This window comes from Lemur catta, chromosome 1 (genome assembly GCF_020740605.2).
Source record: "Lemur catta isolate mLemCat1 chromosome 1, mLemCat1.pri, whole genome shotgun sequence".
Classification (NCBI taxonomy): domain Eukaryota; kingdom Metazoa; phylum Chordata; class Mammalia; order Primates; family Lemuridae; genus Lemur; species Lemur catta.
The window spans coordinates 27,042,801-27,064,678 of record NC_059128.1 but is presented as its reverse complement, the minus strand read 5'-3'; the positions used below and the strand labels follow the sequence as shown (position 1 = coordinate 27,064,678).

General features: G+C 44.9%; 1 protein-coding gene across 1 annotated transcript in view; it reads right to left on the bottom strand.

Moving 5' to 3' along the window:
* Positions 1–10,468: 10,468 nt before the first annotated feature.
* DPF3 (double PHD fingers 3) overlaps positions 10,469–21,878 on the bottom strand; it is a 184,614-nt gene continuing 173,204 nt past the window's right edge. Inside the window, exons 8-9 of the mRNA XM_045564534.1 lie at positions 13,657–13,785; positions 10,469–10,775 (exon numbers count right to left, since the gene is read on the bottom strand). Coding sequence (XP_045420490.1) covers positions 10,573–10,775; positions 13,657–13,785 — 332 coding nt within the window. The 3' untranslated portion in view covers positions 10,469–10,572. The remainder of the gene's footprint in view (positions 10,776–13,656; positions 13,786–21,878) is intronic.

The window sequence follows — 21,878 nt, the reverse complement described above, 5'->3', positions numbered from 1 at the left end:
TGCCAGGGAAACTTATAAAGTCCATAGTGAGAGCTGTAATGTGACGTTCAGTCTAAAAGAAGACAGAGCACACTAGCAGCAGCACTACAATGTCATGTTCATCTCCACCTCGCCCCAGTTGGGGGTGGGGGGCAGCAATGTTCAGAGGGCAAGGCCTGGCCTGACATGCTGACCTGGCTCCACGTGACCCCTAAAGGACCCATCAGATAAGAGTGTGCATCTCCTCTCACAAGGGAAAGCCTAACACAGGGGGGTGCAGCTTGGGAGGCTACACCTACAGCCCCGTTCAGGCAATGAAAACATTATCCTCTCATCTTTTCCCAAGCATACACTAAATCTTGCATTTTTGTGCAAAACTTCTATTCTTGGCACGGGTGTGACAGCAACACTGTACAGGTATGTTAACTCTGTGCACATAATGGCATATTTTGGCCACCTAGAGGATGATGATGGTGATGGGGAGTGACTAAACCCCGGGCTCAGAGAGCGGATGCTGGCACTAGCACCAGCCCTGGGCATCGTTCACCTTCCATGCCACCTGTCAGCCAAGCCAGTGAACAAAACAACAGGATTCAACAAATCTTGGGCATGCAAGTGGGCAGCACCCTTTCAGGAGTCCCTTCCACACCACGGCGTGAAGGTGGAACCCAAAGTAGGAGGAGGTTCGCTGGTCAGGCAAATTTTACAGAGATGCTATAGGAGCATTGAGAACAGACTTTTATTTAACAGAAACACAAACTTGATACAAACCCTACATTATGCAAAGCTTTATCACAGTTCTACACACGTCATAACTTGTGGGAGTTGGTTGGAGAGCAGATTATTATTGTAATTATTAGCATTTTGACAAGGGACATTTTCTATCAAAAGAGCTACAAAATGATACAGACTCTCTTGGTGATGCTCCTAGGACTGGCCCTGAACGGGAAACCTGAAAGGACTGGCAGGAAGTCTCTGCCTGCCCACCTTCCCCTTGCAGAGGCAAATGAGAGTCTCAGGTTTGGAACCATTTCAGTGACACTGAAATGACTCCAGGACCTTTGCTGACAAGACTATTCAGCGTTAGACTGTACATGGATTATTATGACTCTGCTTCCAAGGACGGGAAACCCAAGAGTATGGACATGTAAAAGTCCAGCCCAGCGAGCCTGGGGGTAGAACCCAGCCAAGCAGCCCCACTGCTTCGCTGGGCCCCCGGACACAATGCTGAAGTACATTCCATCAGCTGTAACGCCCACCTCCACCAACATGGCCGTAAAGGGACAAGCTGGAACACTCGCCTTCCTCCTTGGCCCCCACCAGCAACTGCATTTGAGGCTTTTGTCATTTGGGTTGACCCTCCTAGCCCTTGGGGACAGCTGTAGAATCTTAAGCCCCTGAAGCCAGCTCAGCAGAAGGTCCCCTTGGCCAATCTCCTCTAGAAGTTGTTAGATGACTGAACTAGTATCATCTCAGCTGAGGCTTCCTTTTTGCTGTTTTTTTCCCCTCTACCTTATTTTAGACAAAGCTGTCTGCGTTCAAGTCTGTTGCACTTGAGATGTCTTCCATCACTAGAAGGAATCCCCTTCTGACCCGGTGCCCCAGACCTGGCGACCAGGGGGCAGGCTGCTTCTCCACACTCAGACAGAAGGGCTTGCCTGGGGTGAGGGGCAGTGGGGATGGGGAAGCTGCTGATTGTGGCTAATTTAGTTCAACCAAGTCAACACACAATCATTTAACATCACCAACACTTTCAATAGACTTTTGAAGAAGGAAAAAGAAAAACTGATCACTCCTCACTTACCACATCCAACTCGCAGAAATAAAAATACCTAAAGCACATACATGAATGGCTTTTTCAAAAGCCTGAGAGAGTGGAGTTGATCTTTATTTTCTTATGAAAAATGTGGGGTATTTTTCCTTAGAGTTAATATGCAGTCTTTATTTTACATTAAGGACTCTTTTGATTTCATGTCTTCACAAAATTGCTCTTAGCTTTTGAAGTAGAAGGTACTTTAAACAAAAATACTGTGCAATGTCAGCACTTTTTTCTTTTAAATATTGAAATAAATAAAATAGTTAACTCTCTCTCTTTTTTTTTTTTTTTTGTCAGTTTGTTCGTGTCCAGTTATTTCTGTTGTAGAGCAATTCCAGTCTGACCTGGGTACTTTTCTCACAGACACGCAAAGAAAACGTCACGAAGAATTTTAAAAAGGAAAAAACAAAAATCTTCTTATTGCACAAACTTAGGCCATTCCCAAGACTTCTCTGAGCTGAGCTGAGTTGTGCTGGAGGATTCTCCACTCCTGTGTTGGCTGAAACACACTCACAGGAGGGGGCCAGGCAAGGGAAGAGGAAGAGGAGGAGGAGGAGGAGCCAATCATCGTGGCTTCTTTTCACCTTCTTCGGAAATGGCTTGCTTGAAGGATGCCGGAGTCCCCAGGCCATAGAGTTGACTGCAGAGGGAAAGGCAATGAAAGATAAAACAAAAAACAACAGCACGGAACAACTACCTAAAAAAGAAAGATTAAAATTAAGGGGGTGGCAGAAGTGAAATGAATTGAAAAGAAAAGAAAAAAAAAAGAAAGAAAGAAAACTGCTAACTAATGGCCAATCTAGTGAGGCTATGGCTATGTGCAGTGAAACCCAGGCTGGTGTCTCCGGTGCTTTGAACGCCAGCAGCAGGAATCAGCCGTGAGTGGGGCAGGTCAGTTGCTACTGGGCAAGAGACAGAGAGAACACAGCTGGATTTTCGATTCCTAGGTGGCACAGCAGGCAAAACTGGGTGTTAGCAAGAAGGTTTTTCTTCTCCTCCACTTAGAAACCAAACTGAATCTTTTCATGACTAAAACATCCCAGAAAGGACCACTATGATGTAATCTGTCACCTAAGTGGAAATGGTATAGGACTAGTTCAGCCACTGAAAATTCCAACTGATGTCCAGTTGGCCTAAGGCCAAAAGGACGCTCCTTCACAAGCACACACCCTCACCTCCAACCCTGCCCCAAGCCAGGGGATCCCAAGTGACAGCCTTGGAACTCGGTGGTAGTTCAAACCAGGTGGACCCTTTAGCTTGGATGGGTACCACCAACCAGGCATAGATTTTGCTTCTAGCTAAACTAAACCTGCTAAGTTATTCTGGCCTTTGGAATGGAGTAATCAGTACAAAGGAGTAACCAACAAAACCAAGTACCATCACGTTTTACACTAGAAGTGGTTCCTGAGGGCAGAGTTGTGTGCCCCACCAGTGCCCAGATCATGAGCTGACGAATGAGGAGGGAGGAGGAGAAGGGGGAGCAGGAGGGAACTAAATGGAAAAGGGCAAAGCCAGCAAGTGATAAAGCTCAAAATCAAATGAGCAGTTCAGCCTCTTCCAGGTTGAAATTCCCTCGCCTCTGCTGCCCGGCTCTACTGCTGGCACCCAAGCCATCACGCAGGGGCCAGGCCTACGGGCCTGGATTATATGCACTTCCACAGCAGAGACTCCATCGTCCACTTTCCTCCGCCACGGAGTCCTCCCAACACACCTGCTCCTGCTCCCTCCCCCACTCCCATCCCCCCAATCTCTCCTCTCTGATGGCTTTTCTGGTACCCCGTCCCCAGCTTCCCCCCTTCCCTCATGCTCCTCTGCTCCTTCCTGTTGCCACCTGCCTTGGCCCCTCCACTTTAGTGACAAAACCTATGTGGCTGGTTCTCTGACCTCCCACAGAGCACCCACAATTATTCTCCTGTGGGCGTCCAGTCATGAGTCCACCCACTGCCAGAAGTCTTTCTGTCCCTCTCCCAATGCCCTGACCCACCGGTCAGATACCACCTGCCACTCTTCAGTGAGTCTGTCTCATCACCATACCTCATGCCCTTCTAGTTTCCTCAAATTTCCACCCTTGGCCCCCTCAACACACACACACACACACACACACACACACACACACACACACACACACACGTACACATATTCTTCTTTTGCCCCATTTAAGCTACCTAGAAAATCACTGGTTAGTTTCCAACTTTGCACTCTCAACATCCATTTTCTCTTTTGTTTCTTCGGGCTAGGCCAACTGCAGGCCGTGGAAAATGTCCTGCTATGTTCTCAGGCTCCTGCTCTGATCCCCCCCTGCCCCCGTAGGAGGATTTGTTTCCATCCCTCCACATATAGCCAACTTGTGCCCACCCCGTCCTCACACCCTCACTTCCTCTCCTTCACCCCTCACCACCAACTCACTGTCACCTGGCTCTCATCTGAGCCCCAACTTGACCAATGGATGCCGCGTCCAGAATGACTTCTCCAACCTTCTTTCAACAATACTTATTGAGCATCCACTACGTGTAGAAGGAGATTTAATAAGACTTCCACTAACTAGCTCAGTTCTCGGTTTACATCACCAAATAATTATGGCACATTGGTGTCAGGCACTGTCCAAGGGACATGAGTGATATCACCTTTGCCCTTAAGAAATGCACCATCTGTTTGAGGCAAAGGACTACAAACAATCATAATGTGTTATGATAAGCACAACAGGACTAGCAGGAACAAAATGCTACAGAATAATACCTAAGCATGTTTTCAAATTGTGATTTTTACCATTTTACATGGATCTGATTGTGATTCCCAGCTTTGCTTTTTGTTCAACTCTTGCATTCTCTCTGACAAGAGACATTCTTGCCTACAAATTAAATAGCAGTAATCAATCTAGACTTCTTTGCTGACCAGGATGGCTTCCTCCAAGGAAATCTCCTTGCCTACTGTGATCCACAGCAAAAATAATCACATACTACCCCATGACAATGCCTACACATTTTTAACTATTTCTGAATATCTAGTCAGACCTACTAGCTCACAGATAAATCCACTGGCCAATAAATCCATTGGCCCCATGTTTAATTTTATCCTAGCCTTCACAGTACTAAGCATCATATGCTATTACTCAGTCCACAGTTACCAAATGAACAAAGGTATATCTGAATGAAAATATTATGTCCAAGGTCTATAAACAAACCAGCCAGAAAGGCCAAATGTCTCAGTCACCAGTAATGGAACAAATCTATCATGTACCTCCTGATATAATGCACTGTGAAGGATAAAACATCATTTCTATAGTGTTCTTACCAAAAAATGCACAACCTCATTTTAATCATCAGAAAACAGCATACAAACCTAAAGTGAATGGCTTTCTATGAAATGACTAGCGAACATTCTTCAAAAGTATCAAGGCCATGAAAAACAATGACTGTGGAACTAACTATTACAGACTAGAGGACATGGCAACTAAATGCAACTAAATGCAACACTGTTTTTTCTAAGTGTAAAATGATTTCAAAATTAAAAAAAAATTTAAAGTTAGTCATTGGTTGATGGCCACTGGGGAGATACTTTGAAAACCTAATTGCCAATGTTTTTTAGCTAATAATTCAGTTTTGACAGGGATCCTCCTTCATTCTCAGTTATTTTATAAATCAACCAAGCAGAATGGCTTTTCCTATATTGTCATTTTGAGTAGATGGTCAGAAATCACTTTTATTATACAAATCAATGTTTTAGTGTTAGAAGCACTTGGGCATGTCACTGAAACACGGCCCAAAATGTTCACTCCCTGCCACCTCACCACCCCCACCATCACCACCAAAACATTGACCATTGAGGAAGCTTGACCTTAGTTCTTTTAGAGAGTTAATGAGGACTTAGACATTGCTACATCCCAGCCTAATGTGTAATAGCTGTTTTTGATTTTTTTGTTGTTTTGTTTTTGTTTCACAGCATCAAATACCTCCTCTTAATCTAGTGAGGTCTTTAATAAAAGATTTCAATGCCCTTTACTGATTTTACTCAAGAAGTTTTCAAACTGTGATCTTTGGTGAAGTCAGTGTAGACTAAGGAAAGATTATTAGAAGTCTCAGATAACATTTACTGACACTGGGACTTCAGACCAGTCACCAAACCTGATCAAAACTCAGGTTCCTCATCAGTCAAATAGGAATAAATAACATCCATCCTACCTTACACAATAAGAATCATCATGAGATAATGCTGGTTACATATTATGATAGGGAAAGAAATGTCCATATCGTAGGGATAGAGAAACTGAGGCAGAGCTCTATGTCAACAAACTCACACAGGGAGTTGAGTCCAGAACCCAGAACTTTTCATCCCTACTTTAGGACTCTACTCACCAGATCAATAAATGCCTCACTCAGAAAATATACAACACAAGTAACTTCACTTTCAAAGGCTAAACAAAATCGACTATGGAAAAATACCTAATACACTATGCTGCTCAAACTTTAAGTACATGTTCAAGATCATATTCATCAAATGTAACAGGAGGCATATTGGGATAAAATTAATTAATTTTATTCCACCATAAAGTGAGAACCTCCAAGCAGCCTTAGTTCTTTTCCCGAGTAATGATCTTGTGTTCCCTCAAGTGCTATATAAAGGCAGTATCTGGCTGCAGCCCATTAGGTGCATGGAGAGATGCAAGGTAAGCAGGAAGACTTAAAGGGATACTATTGATGTGAACATCATATTTTTTTTTATTAAATCCTTCTCTCTAAAATACCAGTAGCGAATTGGATTACTGACTTTAAAGTACCTTTAAAAAATTAAATGCATATTTCTAATTCCCAGTGTTACAGCAATTATAGCATTTGATCTCTAAATAGTTTCAGTAACAGAAGTAAAGAATTAGACCGTTCCAGGTAGGAAAAAGCATCAGATTGACAATAGTCACCTTTATATCAACAGTTCCCCCCAGGGGATTTGAACGTTGTAACAAATTTTAAAAGTTCTATATCTTTGGTTCCTCTAGCTTTGGGCTGGGACTCACAAAATTAGGTGACATTTCTGAAGCAGTTTGGGTGATACTTTACTGAGCTGAGGACAAAGGAAACTGGTCAGATGATTATGACTGTAATTTCTTTTGTATTTTAAAATTTGAGTAGCGATCCTTATTTAACAAAAGAACAACAGAAAGATAGGTGCCTTGATCGCTCACACAGCTCCTACAATTCCTGAGGTCACAAAAAAGAAAATCTCTTTAGACATTGGGAGGGAATGTCTAGAAATGATGGTTTAGCAGTTGAGTTATCTCCAATATTCTGCACAGAATCTTAACAGGAATTCTCTTTTACAGGATCTAATTGCTTACTCTTCAGTTGTTGAAATTGCTTTTAATAAGGTTATCTTTTAAAGCTACAATCATTACAAATACCCTTTTCTTCAGCTGAAACTGAGAAAAAGCAAAGTATGTATAGATGCACGCACACACACACACACACACATATATATATATTCCTTACCTAAAGACTACAAGAGGCAGTACAAGCAATGGTAAAAAGTATAGGTTCTAGAATCAGACCAGGGATCAAAACCTAGCTCCCTATTGGCTACACATTTCTGAACCTTATTACTAAGTCTCAGTTTCTTCATCTGCAAACTAGGGGTTAATACAAGCACCTCTCTAATGGGAATGATCCTGAGGATTAAGTGAAACATTATAAGGAAACATTCAGAAGAATGCCTCACACATAAATGTCCACCATTGTTATCTAGAGAAAAGGGATAAAGATATAACACTGACCACCAAAGTGGCTGGAATCCCAGGACAGCCAGCTTCCTCCTCCGGTATCTTCCCTTCCAGAGTTTCCTTCCTTTGCATTAAGACATTTGCCTCAAGACATTTGCCTCCAAAGCAATGTCCATTCCGCTCTCTCAACTTAACTCAACCTCTCTGGGTCAACTATTCTCAACTGAAAAGTGAAAGATTTAAGCTTGATCATCTTAAAAGTCCCGTTCAGTTCTTTTTTTTTTTTTAAAGAATATAAATTCTGAGTCTATTCAAAGATACTACAAGCAAGGTGAGACAAGATGCTCAGCAATGCTAAGAAACATTACAATGCTCATTTTGGCTATACTAACTGAGAAAAGTAAGGATATCTACTACTCCCAAAAAGAGAAATTGAAGATCAAAGCTATAGCATTAAAAATAAAAAAGAAAAGAAATACCCATCCTCAGATAAACATTCTCCTAGGAGTATGCCTTGTTAGACAATTCTAAACTGTTGGTTCCCCATTAGAACACCAAGCTAGACACTGAAATTAGGTGGTCTTTTATAATTTGTTTTAATTACATGAATTAGAAAAAATACTCAAGTTTAAAGGCAAGCTGTCATTGAGAATTCCGGGACTATGAACAACTAGACAGATTTCAAACGATAGTGTAAGATTGGTTGAACAAATTTTTATTAACACAAAAGCTCATATTTCATCAATGAAAGCAAGCTATAACTCTATGAATCCAATATCTGAGTCAAAGGAACACAATAAAGAGGTAGAAAATGACAAGAGTAAGTTGTATCCCTTTAGCAGAAACCTACTGAAACCAACTGTATTGGCTTATTCACACACGTGAGCATGCAGAAATATTACAACATTGGAGGTTTAAGCCATATTTCCTAGGAACAGGTCACATACAGATTAGGCAGAACATCCCAAAAGTAAGTGGGGTTGTTACTTTCATTCTCAAAACTGAGAATAAACACCCAGGCAAGCACATCTCTAGCATGAGAAAAGTAGAATCCCTTTTTATCTCAGGCTACCAGGAAAGCACAAAGGGTCCATCTGCAGGTATCTTTGCTTGTCCTTGCTTTTGTTGGGTTGGTTTGTTGTTTTAACAAGCAGACTAATTCATGATGATCTACAAAGGCTGGATTGTCAAAGCAGATCTTCCCAGACACTTATAAGCAGGCTGTTAACTGAGCAGCCACTGGGATCTCCCAACCCAAGTCAAATGGCACTGCCTGTGTCTCTGGACCTGTGCTCTCCCGGAGGCTGGAGACCCTGGCCACTCTTAGTGGGAGTTCAGAATCTTCGAAACAGCCTGGTTGAGTGTTGTGCCTAATCAGGATCTTCTTTAATTTGAACTCATCCCCTTGGCTGTGACATTGGTACCCACAGCAAGGAATACCACCTAGACATGCAGTACCCTGCGGCCGCATCTGCTTATTCCTACACAAAGCCAGCAGCCAACACCCAACTTCCGCTCCCTGGACTCTACTTCCAGGTTTAGCCAAGGGAAGCAGAGTTAGCCAAGCACTTCCCCAGCCATTTTCTCTTGTAGTTGAAGCCAGAAGCCCACCATTCTCCACACAGAGCCCTCCCATAGTCCAAGCAAGCCTCTGTTCCCGCACCTACGCCCAGGCCCGCATGGGTCTGCATGCACACACGGGCACAGAGAGCAGGCGGAAGACAATCCAGTAGCCGCTCCCACACTAAGAAGGGGGTCCAAACCCGGGGAAAAAAAAGAAAAAAAAAAACAAGCTGGTGGGGTGGGGTGGGGACAAAGCAAAAAGAAAGAAAAAGAAAACTAAAAAAACAAAAATTATGATGGTTTTGCCCGCATTGTAAGACAGGTCAGCCAAGACATACCTTCTGCCTAGGACCTCGCAGCCGGTGGTTCTTGGGACTGTCAGTAAGGTGGGTGTTCTTCTCCATCGCCCCAGGGGCCTTGAGCAGTGTTGCTTTGGTTTATTTCAGGAGACGCTATTGGAAACATAAAACAAAGTGCCTGGCCGGCACTATAAAAAATAGAAGAAATACAGGAGACTTGATCATCCAACAAGTATTTATATGTTTTTAAACAGGGGCGAGGGGCTGGGGAAGATACTGTGAGGTCTCCTTCTTTCTCCCATGAGTGTGGCCTCGGGCTGTGTGGTCACTGCTGAGCCCATGACTTTCTGCTCACGTTCCATTCCTGCATTTGGAAGTTGTTCTTCGCCAGGAGGAAAGTGCGGAAAAACCAGCAACAACAAAACGGCAGCTCTGCTGACGGAGGAGGAGCCAAAGCGGAGGCTGGCCAGGGCGCTGGTGCTGGAGGGAAGCCAGACAGGGGTGCCCCAACTTCTCTGGAGCCGCTGACATTTTCTTGCAAGCAGAGAGGAAGATGGAAAGGTCAGGGAGCAGAAGTGGGGAGGGGGTCTGCCGTGGGGAGCCTCAAACTCCGTGGGGCACGGACAGTGCAATCATCTCCCAGTGAGGAAATTCTCCCCCCAGTGGCTTGCCTCTAAACAGGATATCACTACGGTTTCTTTGATTTCCCTTCTCTCTCTCTCTCAAAAAAAACTCTGATTCTAATAATAGCTAGAATATATAAATAATAATTTTTAAATGTTATTGGTTCTTGTTTCCAAACCCAAAGTTCCTCTTCTCTTCATTTGGCCAATAAATACAAAAATTGAGGAAATCAACTCTGCTCATGTCAAAAAGACCCCCTCCCCTCAAAAAGAGATAATCCACCTAACTTCCTAGTTCTATGGAAAATAAACAGCACATCACAATGCCATCTCTCGGAAGAACTCTCATTCTGCTCTCTTGTTTTGTGTTGTTCTGTTTCAGTAGCTTGTGCTTCTGATGTTCATACCCAAAATAGAGGGATGGCGGGAGGGGAAGGGACACACGTGTGTGGGAGGTGAGGGAAAAAACCAAGGATAAAGGGAAAATCTAAAGTTGTCTTTCATTAAAAGAAGTATATCAGAACCAGCACAATGACCAAAGTCAGAGGGGGGTGGCTAGTTGCCCAGAGAGTCTGTTTCGTGCGTTTAGCAACTGCCCTTTTTATCTGCTGTGGGTGAACCCCGGCCACTGCGGCGTCCTCGACAGGAGCGAGGCTCCTCCAAATCGTCCTCATCAAAGCCGTGGAAAGTTGAGGTGTCACTTTCTGACGTGGAACCGAATAAGTCCTCCGTGGTGCGTGCTGCGGCCGCTGCCTCCTTCTCCTTCCTGCCTTCTCCTCCCAAATGAGCTGACATGTATGATGAATATATCAGCACATGGGTTAAGCAACAGACAGCATTATTAATATTCTCATTACCTTATTATTCTTAATAGCATGATACTAAAACCATTGTCACACCAAAAGGGAGTAAGCAGGTACATCACCTGGTGACAGGGATTTGGGACAAAGCAAACATTTCCAGGGAAGAGGCTTCCCCCCTCCCCCAAAAAGCATCGTCTCCACTATGATACATATGTCCACAGCTTCCAACAGCGAAAGATTCAACCATGATCTTCCTTCTCTTCCGCATGCACACATAAGCATGCACGCTCACTCAACCCTGCCCCAGACAATGATGCTCTTTGGTGGTTTTAAAGCCTGGTTGGTATTTCTTTGGTGTTTTCGGTTGGTGTTTCTTTGAACAATGTTTGCCCTTCACTTTGACAGTCAGCTTTACAAACGTATTACTGTCAGATAACCCATTCAAGGTGGTTAAGCCTCCATCCATTTCATTTTTATTTTTGCCCACTTTTTAATCCCATTCTTTCGGAACCCTTTCAGTTCTGCCCTTACACCATGTGGTTCATTTGCACTGAAAGCCAAAAGAGGTTGGAAAGCCTGATAAGTGGTGGGTAATAAAAGAGTTTCTTGTTTTCTTTAACCACTGGAGGAAATTTCTGTGATCTGTTCCCACATATATACACACACACATGCACGCGCACATACACACACACGTACGCTCCAGCCACTAAACATGCCCAAGTCTTGGTTACTCCAGAAAGTCCAGAGTTGTCAAATCTAACTCAGAGCAGTAAGAAGGTGAGAAATAGGAGTTAAAACAAAAAGCCTAATAAAACAGAGCCTCCTGAAATCTGTAAAACTCAGGTTTAAGCTTTTTCACATTCTAAATGGGCCCCAGGACTGCATCCACAGAAAATAATAACGCACCACTGAAGGTGCCAGTTTCAGGAATCTCACTTTCTCCCAGGAAACAGAAGTAGGCAGGCCAATGGGAGGGGACAGACAGCTCTTCCAAGCTCCACTCTCTTCTCTGGAGGGACCCTAGGGAAGCCCCAGAGAAGTATTTGCCCACCTGCCTTAACAAGCACATCCCATAGGCTAATGCCACCTGTTTATTCCCAGATACCAACTAGTTCAGGAACATCAGAGTCAGACCTTGACTAAATGATCCACCAAAATTAATCCTCAGAAAATGCAATGAGAATACCTAGGCTATATTAAAATGGCCCCCTGTGTCACATAGCAGACAAAACCTGGGGGAAAAGCTGAGTGAAGGTTGTAGAAAGAGAGGCTTTGTGTAGAAAATCAACTTCCCATTTCTGATGCCCCATGGACTAGATTCAAGTACCCTATCTTCTGTAGCAAAGAAAGGGCGAAATTATAGCAGTTTACAATGAGATTTCTGAAGCTGCCCTCTCTAACCCATCCAAGCCTACAGCAGTCCGTGACGCTTTGCTTAGAATATCACTCCACCAAGTGACCTTGCTTCTGGCAGTAGAGATTTTGTCCGATTGCTTGCTTTTAAAAAACAGTGAATTGAATTTCATTTGTTTTATTTTCTTTTTAAGTATCTAAAAACCAGAGTCCACTATCATAAGGGCCCTGTCTTCTAAGCTAGCACCAGTACAGTAAAAAGTTCAGCGTTAGGTATCGTGTTTGTACAGTAAATGAATTGATGGAATTGCACAAATGACTACCCTGTCAGGGGCCTTGAGAGTTAAGTGTTGAGGGTTGTGTGCAATGGAAACCACAGTCCTTTTCAAATTACTGATTTGCCACTCACGTCAGTCTTAAGCCCTAAACAACCCTAACATCAAAATAGAAAAGGGCCAAAGCCAAGGTTTGCAGACAAAGCAAGGAAAGAACTGAGTTGTCACAGTAAATCACGATGTGGTCATTTCAGTCCTCTTGGGATTGGGAATGAAAAAGACAATGGTTAGAAAAGCACAAAGGAGAAATGACTCCTCACTGCTGGAACCATCCACCCAATCAAACTGTGGTTCACCTACTAGTTAGTAGTTGATGAGACTAAAAATAAGGCCAAAATCCTCTCTCCACTCTGCCTTGCACTTGGGTCTAGCTGTGACATAACACAATATGCAAAGTAGGTAGTACCAACCAACCATGACCGGCCAAAAATAATGGTTTGGTTAGAATTGAAAAAGAAAACGACCACTTGACAAAACTTGAAGACCTAAATTCATTTTAGGAATGAAGGAACAAGACCAAAAGTCTCTTTTTGTTATCTTAGTTTTTGGATAGGTTAAAAATGAAAAAAGCTACACCAAATCAACTTCAGATTAGCTCTAGGAATGCCTGCCTTTTTGCCTCCTTGATCTCTCAGGGTTTCTTTCGCCTGTTCCATGTGAGAAAATGGCATGAGTGGCCAACAGGGTGGTGTTCATGCTGCTTCCCAGGAGCCCAGGGGTCTCTGACTCCCACAGAGTTATGGTTGCTCTCCCAATATTCATGTTTCCACATTCTTCAGATTTGCCCCAGGTACTTCCACAGAACAAAGATGGCTTTTTATACATGTGCATCATCCAATACAAGAAAGCATGTTGCCTGTGTCTCAGGAGTTTCCACTCTACCTCACTATGGTTCACAACAACACACACAAAGAAAAATCCACCTTATGGAAAGGCCAGACACAAGTCAAAAACTTCCCTTTGCCCTTTTTCCAGGATCGTAGGGCATAATTTTTGGCCCTTAAGACCCAAAGAAGAAAAAATATCAAAATGACCTGAAAACCCCTCTCCACTCGAAATCACTGCCACCATCATTCTCCACTCCACTCTCCAAGCCCACCACCACAAGATGGCGGAGGAATGCGGGCAGACCAGTTCTTGGTCTATGGGCACCCAATGCAGCAAGGGGCCACACTCACCAGAGCGTCCACAGTCTGCACAGGACACCAGTTCTTCAGGCCGCCCACTCTTCTTGTTCATGTTAGAGCCCCCCAAGCAGAAGTCACAGTAGTTATTGGGAATGACTGTTCCATCCGGTCCTTTCTGAGCTGTGGGAACATTAAAAAAGAATTCCAATTTCAGGCTGAAATGAGTTTCTCCTGCCCTCTCTTCTCTTCCCATGGTATGCCAGAATCTGCTTCAGAAAGAACAACAAGTCTAGAATCTGAGCTTTTGTTACAACCAAGTTGCTAAATTGGGCTAGGTTTAGTTTTGGATCCTTCTGGGTTCGATGGTACTCATGTCTTGCAAGTCATCCAGAGTTTAATTTTTATAGTATTTCCCAGTTCTGTGTTTTTACAAAAATCACTTGCTCCTCTGGATGACCAAACCATCCAGAAGGCCTACTGATCAAGTGAACACTACTCTCAGCCCTGACCAAGCAGCCCTCAGGACCGAGGCCCCAAACGTCAGATGGCAACCATAATCCATGGTGTGACTGGAGGGAGAGAACATGGTCACTGCCTGGATGTTGCCCTTGGGAAAGATGTTGTTGCTTAAGAGATATTCTTCCTGTCCCTGAAAAAGAAAATCAAGAAGCACCAGTGGGCGGTCATTTCCAGAAAGGACAGCAAAGATGTCTTGGGGACTTTGATAAGCATCTTGGCAGGTACACAGGTGTCTGTTTTCATTCAGCCTCATCTCCCTGAAGTCTAGACTCGCTGAGCATGGGAAATGCTCAGGAAAAGTTAATCTGTAGACTGGACACAGGTTTGCCAGGTACTTAGCTCAGCCTCATGCCAGAGATGGGTTAAATGGGTTAGTCAGTATATCTCTAGGCTTAAGACCTTCACAAATAACTGAACACACCAACTTCATAACATACCCCTCCTGAAAATCCTTAAACAAAGGCAAAGAAAGATCTTGGGACATGACCTTGAAAACAAAGCCTTTCGAGTACAGTGTACATCCTCAAGCACCGAAATCATTCAATTTCAAGGGGCTGGTTGAAAAGCCTTGAACAGTTTCTTTACAGGGAGAGAAATGCCTCCATTTTCTTCTGCTTCTCTCTCTCTCCCTATTGTGGACACTTCTTTGTCACATTCACACTCCCTGTTTGTTACTAGGAAGAAAAGTCTCTCCATTTATGGGATCAGCCTTAACCACAGGGGTATCTTCCTCCTCACCATGCCCAATGTCTGTTGCTATCTTTCATTATTCACTAGCTAACATTAATCAGGGTCCCGTAGGGTACAAATCTGTAAAAGGAAGCAGATATGTGAGCAGAAATGCCATCCAGACAGTAAGTGATAAACGGATTCACCCACTTTAATATGATTCCCTCTGGTCTTCACTTCCTCCATGCCTCTGTTTTGCCTCCAGGAATAGAAAACTTACCTGGGGAAGGCGGAAGACAAAAGCTAGCAGAATTACATTAGAGAGGGTTAATCCATTTATCAGTTGCTATTTGGATTGTTTAATCAGCTTCTAAGTCATTGATTTCCATCTTCAGGGAGGCAGATAATTCTCTGCAAGAGAAGTGTTGGCTGTTTGGGAGAGAGAGGGGAGCTGGCCACACTCTGGGTTCTGTTGGGTGTGGGCTTTTCTTTATCAGTTACTGGATCCCAAAAACATCTGCATGGCATCCAGAATGATTTTGCAAATAACCTCCAAAAACCAGTACATCCACAAAAATTTTACTCAGCCTGTAAAATTTTCATTGCCCAAATCCAGAAGTACCAGTGGTCCCTTTCTCCCTTCTCCTTCAATTGCCATCTTTTGTCATTTTTAGAACTCTCATAGGAAAATCCAAACTTGTCTATGAAGCAGATAAACTCAGGGATTCCTCATCGAGAGATGGCTAGAAATCTATTAAATGATGAACAGAAAGAAGAGTAGGGTATGTTAAATGTAAGGCTGAGGGTGAACCAAAGCTAAGTTTCACGATTGACATGAACTAGATATGCAATGTGGAGATGCCAGCCACAACTTAGGTAGCTTCCTACATGGAAGGTGATCAAGGAATCCCATGTGTGTCATGCCACAAAAACTCTCAGGGGGTTCAGTCTCCTCATCTGTCTCTCTCCTATATCTTGAGGGCTTCCTATAATGTCTGATTTCCTCCCCATTCACAAAATCTTTAAGCAACCAAAGAATTTGATTTTCTCCAACACGCTGTATCCCTTGTAATGTATGAGGATGAAGAAGTAAAATACAGAGTATAAGAACTTCCAGATAATTCTTTATAGTATTCTCTACCAAGAGACCACTGGTAGAACACTTTGTTGAATCAAGAACTCTAATACGGAAAGAAATAAAAAAAAATCAGAAATGATCTAGCAGAGCCCAGCAGAGTGGCGGAGGAATTGAGCTATGTATAAAGACCACAGGAACGGCATTTCATTCATCTGAAGGAGAGAAATTTGTGATGAGACTGAGTCAGAGCACGGTCCCCATATATATTTGTGTGGGCTGTTGGCCATACACTGTGCCTGTCCAAGGGGGTGAAGGAGGTTCTAAAATCCCACCTGCAGGTCCTGGCATATGCAGTTGTGATATGCCAGGCTAGCAGGGGTGAGGAGGTACATTTTCAGTCTAACAATGTCCGGGTATAGAAAGTGATAGTGCACAGCTATGTTTTATTTTCAGAGAAATCATATTTGCTTCAGTTCCTACTCCCTTCTTAACAACAGGGAGTTCAAAATATCTTTCCCTTATGGTAAAATGGTATGAGATGGACTAATCGCTTATACATCTGGTTCTCTTACATTTTTTGGTATTCAGGGATTAGATTCAGAATGAAGGTTCTCCCATGGAGCTGTCCCAATTTCCAACCATAAATGACCAGTCATGCCTTGGGGAGGACACTCTGTTGGCATCACTATTATGACCCTTCATTTGTTTATACGTGTGTGCACCTGCCTCATATCCCCATAGTAGATGATCTTCTACTCCTTCAGGTTGGGGACCACATCTTACTGTTGGAACACCTACCTGTCACACACATCAAAAAGGGTTGCCAACAATTTGTGGAAAGAATGACTTAGAAAGGAATGGCAGAGATGTCAGTAGGTGCCACAGTGTTGCCCCTGGGACCTCCTCCTAGGAGGATGATGCTTGCTTCCCTGTGACAGAGGCATCTGTTACTCTGAATGTCACTCACTGCCCCTGGTTTATTTCCTTACTCCTCAGAGGAGAGCTGGTCCATGTCCAAATGGATCTGACCTGGTCTCACGGCCAGCTCCTGGAGTAGGCAGGAGTGGGTACCCGAGGACCCTGCATTGCTAGAGGAAGAACGCTGCACCCCTCCTATGGGAGGGAGGTATTATTCTGTACCAATACACAAGAAAATCTAAGACTATGATTCATAGTCTCTTGAGAAGAGGATATCAGGTTGTGCCTATCCACTCAGCCTCCCTTTTGTGCAACTGCTTATTGAGAAGAAAAAGCAGCAGACATTTATTATACTACACAGGGCGGATCTTATGCTGGATGCTTTACATATATTATTTCATGATTTTTACAAAAACTTTGTGAAGTAGGGATTATTTGACAGAGAGGTAAAAGAAATCTGAAAGGATTAAAGTGCTGGCTCCAGGCCCCAGTCACACCTCTTTGGAGGCAGGATTCCCCCCTGGATTATCAGTGTCCTTGGAGATTCTGCCTCTAATCACACTTCTCCATCCCCTGGGAAGTCCAGAGGCAAACACTTTCTGGCCAGACCTTGCATATAAAATATTTCATAAATCTCTTTAGAGTCAACCTGATTCACCTAATACGTTATTTACAAAGCTCAAAGCAATAAAAATTATTGAGATTGGCCTGATAAAAGAAGAAATTCCCTTTGAACTTAAATTTAAGTTCCCTACCAAAGTAATCCATCCCAGGTGATCCTGTTTATTATCACATACTCTGTGAAAACACTTCTCTGGAAAATTTCCAGAGGCTCATGGAGAAATTTTTTTTAAGTAAAGCTCACACCATGGCTAGATTGGCCTATGGCCTGACCCAGCCATGAGCAATTTCCTGGTACCGTATATGAGATCATTATAAAAAGGATTTTACTATAAATAGGAAGCTCGCCCAGACCTTGCGAGTGGGACTTAAATAGAAATTTTGCTTCTGCTTATGGGAAATTGAGTCCCGCTTTATAGAATAAGATGACAGGGAGGGCAAAGGCCCAAGTGGTATCTCTATGTCAGCGACCGTGATGATGAATTTGGTTTTCTGTTGATTAATGCTCATGGGCTGAGATCATATAAGAGATAAAAGTAAGCTGCTGAGAAAATAAAATGAGCCTTAAGAGTTTAGAAATTTACCTGGGGGAGATAAGTCTTACAAAGCTCAAAGGAAAAAAAAATGGAAATCAAGAACAAAGTTCATGAAGAAATGTAGAAAAAAATAACAGGAGGTACGAGAGAGCATTCAAATAAATCAAAGCAAGAAAAAGAAAAAGAAAAAGCCAAGCCTCCACTAGTCCCGCCACCACGCTCAGGGACAGGAGAGCAGGCATTCTAGAAAGGTATTCGTGCACACCACAGGATTGTTGAGCTAAATCAGGCCTGGTGTCTATGGCAAACAAGGCCCCAAATCTTCCATAAAGCCACCACCCAGACAGGATTGTCTTTCCCCCTTTCAGTCTGTTCTCTGCTGCCATGTGCCTGCCGCTCAGAAAAGAATGAGTGGCGGGGACAATCTGGCCACCAGCAACAGCCCCTCATCTGGGTTCTGCTGAGACCAGAGCTGCATCCCAAGTGTCCTATGGAAATAGGAAGCAGGCCAGAGGTTTAGGCTCCTCCTTGGCACACGCACAAAAGCATGGCTTCACATCGTGGGCAGACACCAGGGCCTGGTGTGCACAAACACGCAGCCATACTCGCTACCCACCGCCCAGCCCCAGCCCCGGCCCCAGCCTGGCAGCTCTATTCCTGGGGCCCGCTCGGTTGGGGCATGCAGCCCTTGTGGAATTCCGGGACAGTGAGCAGAGCCCTCCGGGAAGAGATATGCCCCTCCTCGCCCCTCTCACTTGTTCCCCTGCCACCCTCCATGGCTGACAGTTCCTGTGTCCCTCTACAGGTCTGACATGTTTCCATGGCAACCGGGATCCTGGGCTGCGGCAGCTCCGCTCTTGCCACCTGTTATTACTTCATCTCTCAAGTGTAAAGCACGCTAGCCCGGCGCCACTTGGCTGTGCAGAGCGCATCTTCAGAGGACAGAGAAAAGAAAAGGGGAGAGGAAGAGGGAGAATAGAAAGGCAGCCCCGGCCGGCCACGCAGGACACGCTGGACAGGACAGGCCAGAGGAGGAAGCTTCGGGGCAGGAGCCGGGAGGGTGAGGAGGGAGGATGCAAACCGACGTGCCTGCCCCTCAGAATCAGGAGCAGGCCTCAGCTGGAGGCCACCGCCACATCCTGCTACCTTCTGCCCAGCCTTTAATGAGGGCCACGGGAGGGGAGGCGAGGCTGGCGGTGGGCTGGGAAGAGCAGGCAGCCTCGGGGAGATCCGGCAGGCCCGATGTGGAGCGGAGCCAGGAGAGGGTTAAAAGTGGTGTGCTAACGACTGTGGGGAAGGCTGGACCAGAGGGCAAACAGAGCATCAAAGCCTGGATAAATGGCCTTAATTCTCATGCTCTTGCTCGCCCTGCTCCTTACGTGTTTACTCATATAAATTATCCCCACGGCCTGACACCTTTTTTCATTGCTTCGCTAGAACTGATGAAAAAATAAATCCCACAGATCCAAGGAATAAAAGTGTTGGGCTTCCATTCGGGCTGGTTCTTCCTGGCCACCTAACAGCAACTCAGGCCCCGCCCCAGGGCTCTTCTCCCCGCGGTACAGAGGCAGGGAGGCCGGGAGCTGGAGGGGAGATGGACGCCAGGGTCCGCTCACCATAGGACCGTTAGGCCACCACAGCCCTCGATGGCCGAGAACCCGCTCTTCCTCGCGGGCCGTCCTGCCGCCTAGCACTGAGGACAGCGTGAGCGGATGGTCAGGATTAAAGGGGGCGGGCACAGGTGCTAACGCAGCGACTCCAGGAACTGAGATTAGCGCCAGCAGAAGAGAAGGCCCAGGGCTGATTGAATAAGTCTTCAAGTTTATGGATGGAGCTGATAAATCATCACACTCCATACTGTCAAGGACAACGTGAGGCAAAGCGAGCTGGAATGGCAGCACAGGAAAGCTAGCAATGAAGGTGGTCAAACGACTAAAGTCATGGTCAGAGGACGGGCTTCTCTGAAGAGGCCTCTGCACGAGGCAAGGGGCCCCGTGACCCAGTTGCGTGAGTGCACTGCCAATCCAGAGGTGAGAGAATATGCTAGATGGTGTGTTAAGGTCCCTTTTAGGCCTATTACTTGAGCATTGCAATCGGGTGAAAGAAGAAACAGAAAAGCGAAGTTTTCCAGACCCAGAGGAGCTCAGCCTGCCATCACTGTGTCGTATTTGGGCACGTGCGTCTCTCCCCAGTACCTGTGCACTCCCTGAGGCCAGGGGCAGTACCCTTCGTCTCTGTACCCCTGCACCTGGTGGTAACTGATGCAGAGCTGACAAGAAATGCTTAATAAAAGGATGGACAAATCTTCACAGAGGCTTTTTTTGGGGGTCGGGAGGGAATCTGCCAGGCAAAAGGAAGTTAAAGACTAGAAATTGAGAAGCTGTAAAGTCCCCTGAGGGCAGAGTGGCCATTCTAAGGCACTGCAAACTCCAGTCCTTTCGTATCAGGGCACAGAGAAGGTGGGGAGTAGAAATCCTGGGGCCCATTAGAGAGAGGAAAGCTGTGGTGTGGAAAACCAGCAGGTCTGCCTTCCCGTAGGAATCCTCTCCCTGAGGCATCTCTTGGTCAACCAGGACGGAAGGGATCAAGAACACCCAGACTCAGATGGCCCCAGGGGCTTGAGTCGCATGTGTCTCTCGCCAGGGACCCAGCCACAGCCAGTGAGGAAACAGGCCCTGTCTTACTGTGCATTTTGGTGGCTGTAGAAATATTACAAAAATTTCAAAATGTGGGGTCAGCCCTCCCTCCCTTCGTATGCCTGCCTTCTTCCCCCCCCCTTTAGCAAACACAAAACTCGAACCTTTAGCTACAAACCTTGTGAATATTTACCTCTAAAAACTGTGCCGTTAAGGACAGAAAACATACATCCACTCACACTGATATCTCCACCTCCATGGATGTATTTGGTTAGAGTGACAATTTGCAGCTTGCAAAAAGATTGCAACAATGTGTTAGGAGTGTGTACACCATGTCACCAGCTCTGGGGCCAGACCAGGTCACATCCCTCCTGCACCCCAAGAATGTGCTTTGCACTCCAGCCTTAGGTGGACAACCCCAGATCTGCCATTAATGCTTTGGAAAAGTGAGAAAAAGACCAAGTAAAGCTTATGAATTTTCTCAGTGTTGATTAGGGAAAGCACAATGAGAGGTCTCGATTTTCCAGTGGAAGGTCATGTGGGTCAGTTCATCCCCTGGCATAGCAACTTGTTATTGCCACCAAATGAGTCAGTTGAGGGGGGAAAACGTTAATTTGAGAGTAACTAGATCAACAACATGGCTCTGAACAAATTGGTATCCCTCGTCTTAAAGAATTCCAGGACATCCTGGTGTGTCAGAGCTGGGTAAGCTTCATCAGTTTAAGTTGTTGGGATATATTTATTGTCATGATTAGAATTCCACAAGCCCCCTTCTCCACTGTCCCCTCACCACTCCTGGACACAGTCCACAAATGGACCCGCATTGACTATGTTCTTCAGACTGAAAAACAGCATTTAAGAAAAAGAAAAGGATGAGCCTCATGCTTCAGACCTGAGGATTAGAAAAAAGTCAAGGGACCACAGAGCTGAAGGACAGCATAGCCCAGGGATGGGGGCCCAGCCAGGGGATACACCCAAAGGCAGGCCGGGAAGTAGGTCCTGGGAAACAGGGACATCTGCCCTACATGGGACAGAGCACTAGGAAAAGAACAAAAACCAAGTCTACCCCCTTAGATTTAACAATACAAACCAGTTCCTGGCCAGTTACCCAACTCAGTGCATCCAAAAGAAAAGAGAATTAAAAGGAAATCATTGATTGAACATCAGTCTTAGAGAACTAGATTTCTCTAAGGTAGTGGTTTACCTGGGAACTTGTTAAAAATGCAAATTTTGGGGCCCCCCTCTGACCCACTGAATCAGAAACTCTGGAGCTAGGGTACAGCAGTCTGTGTTGTA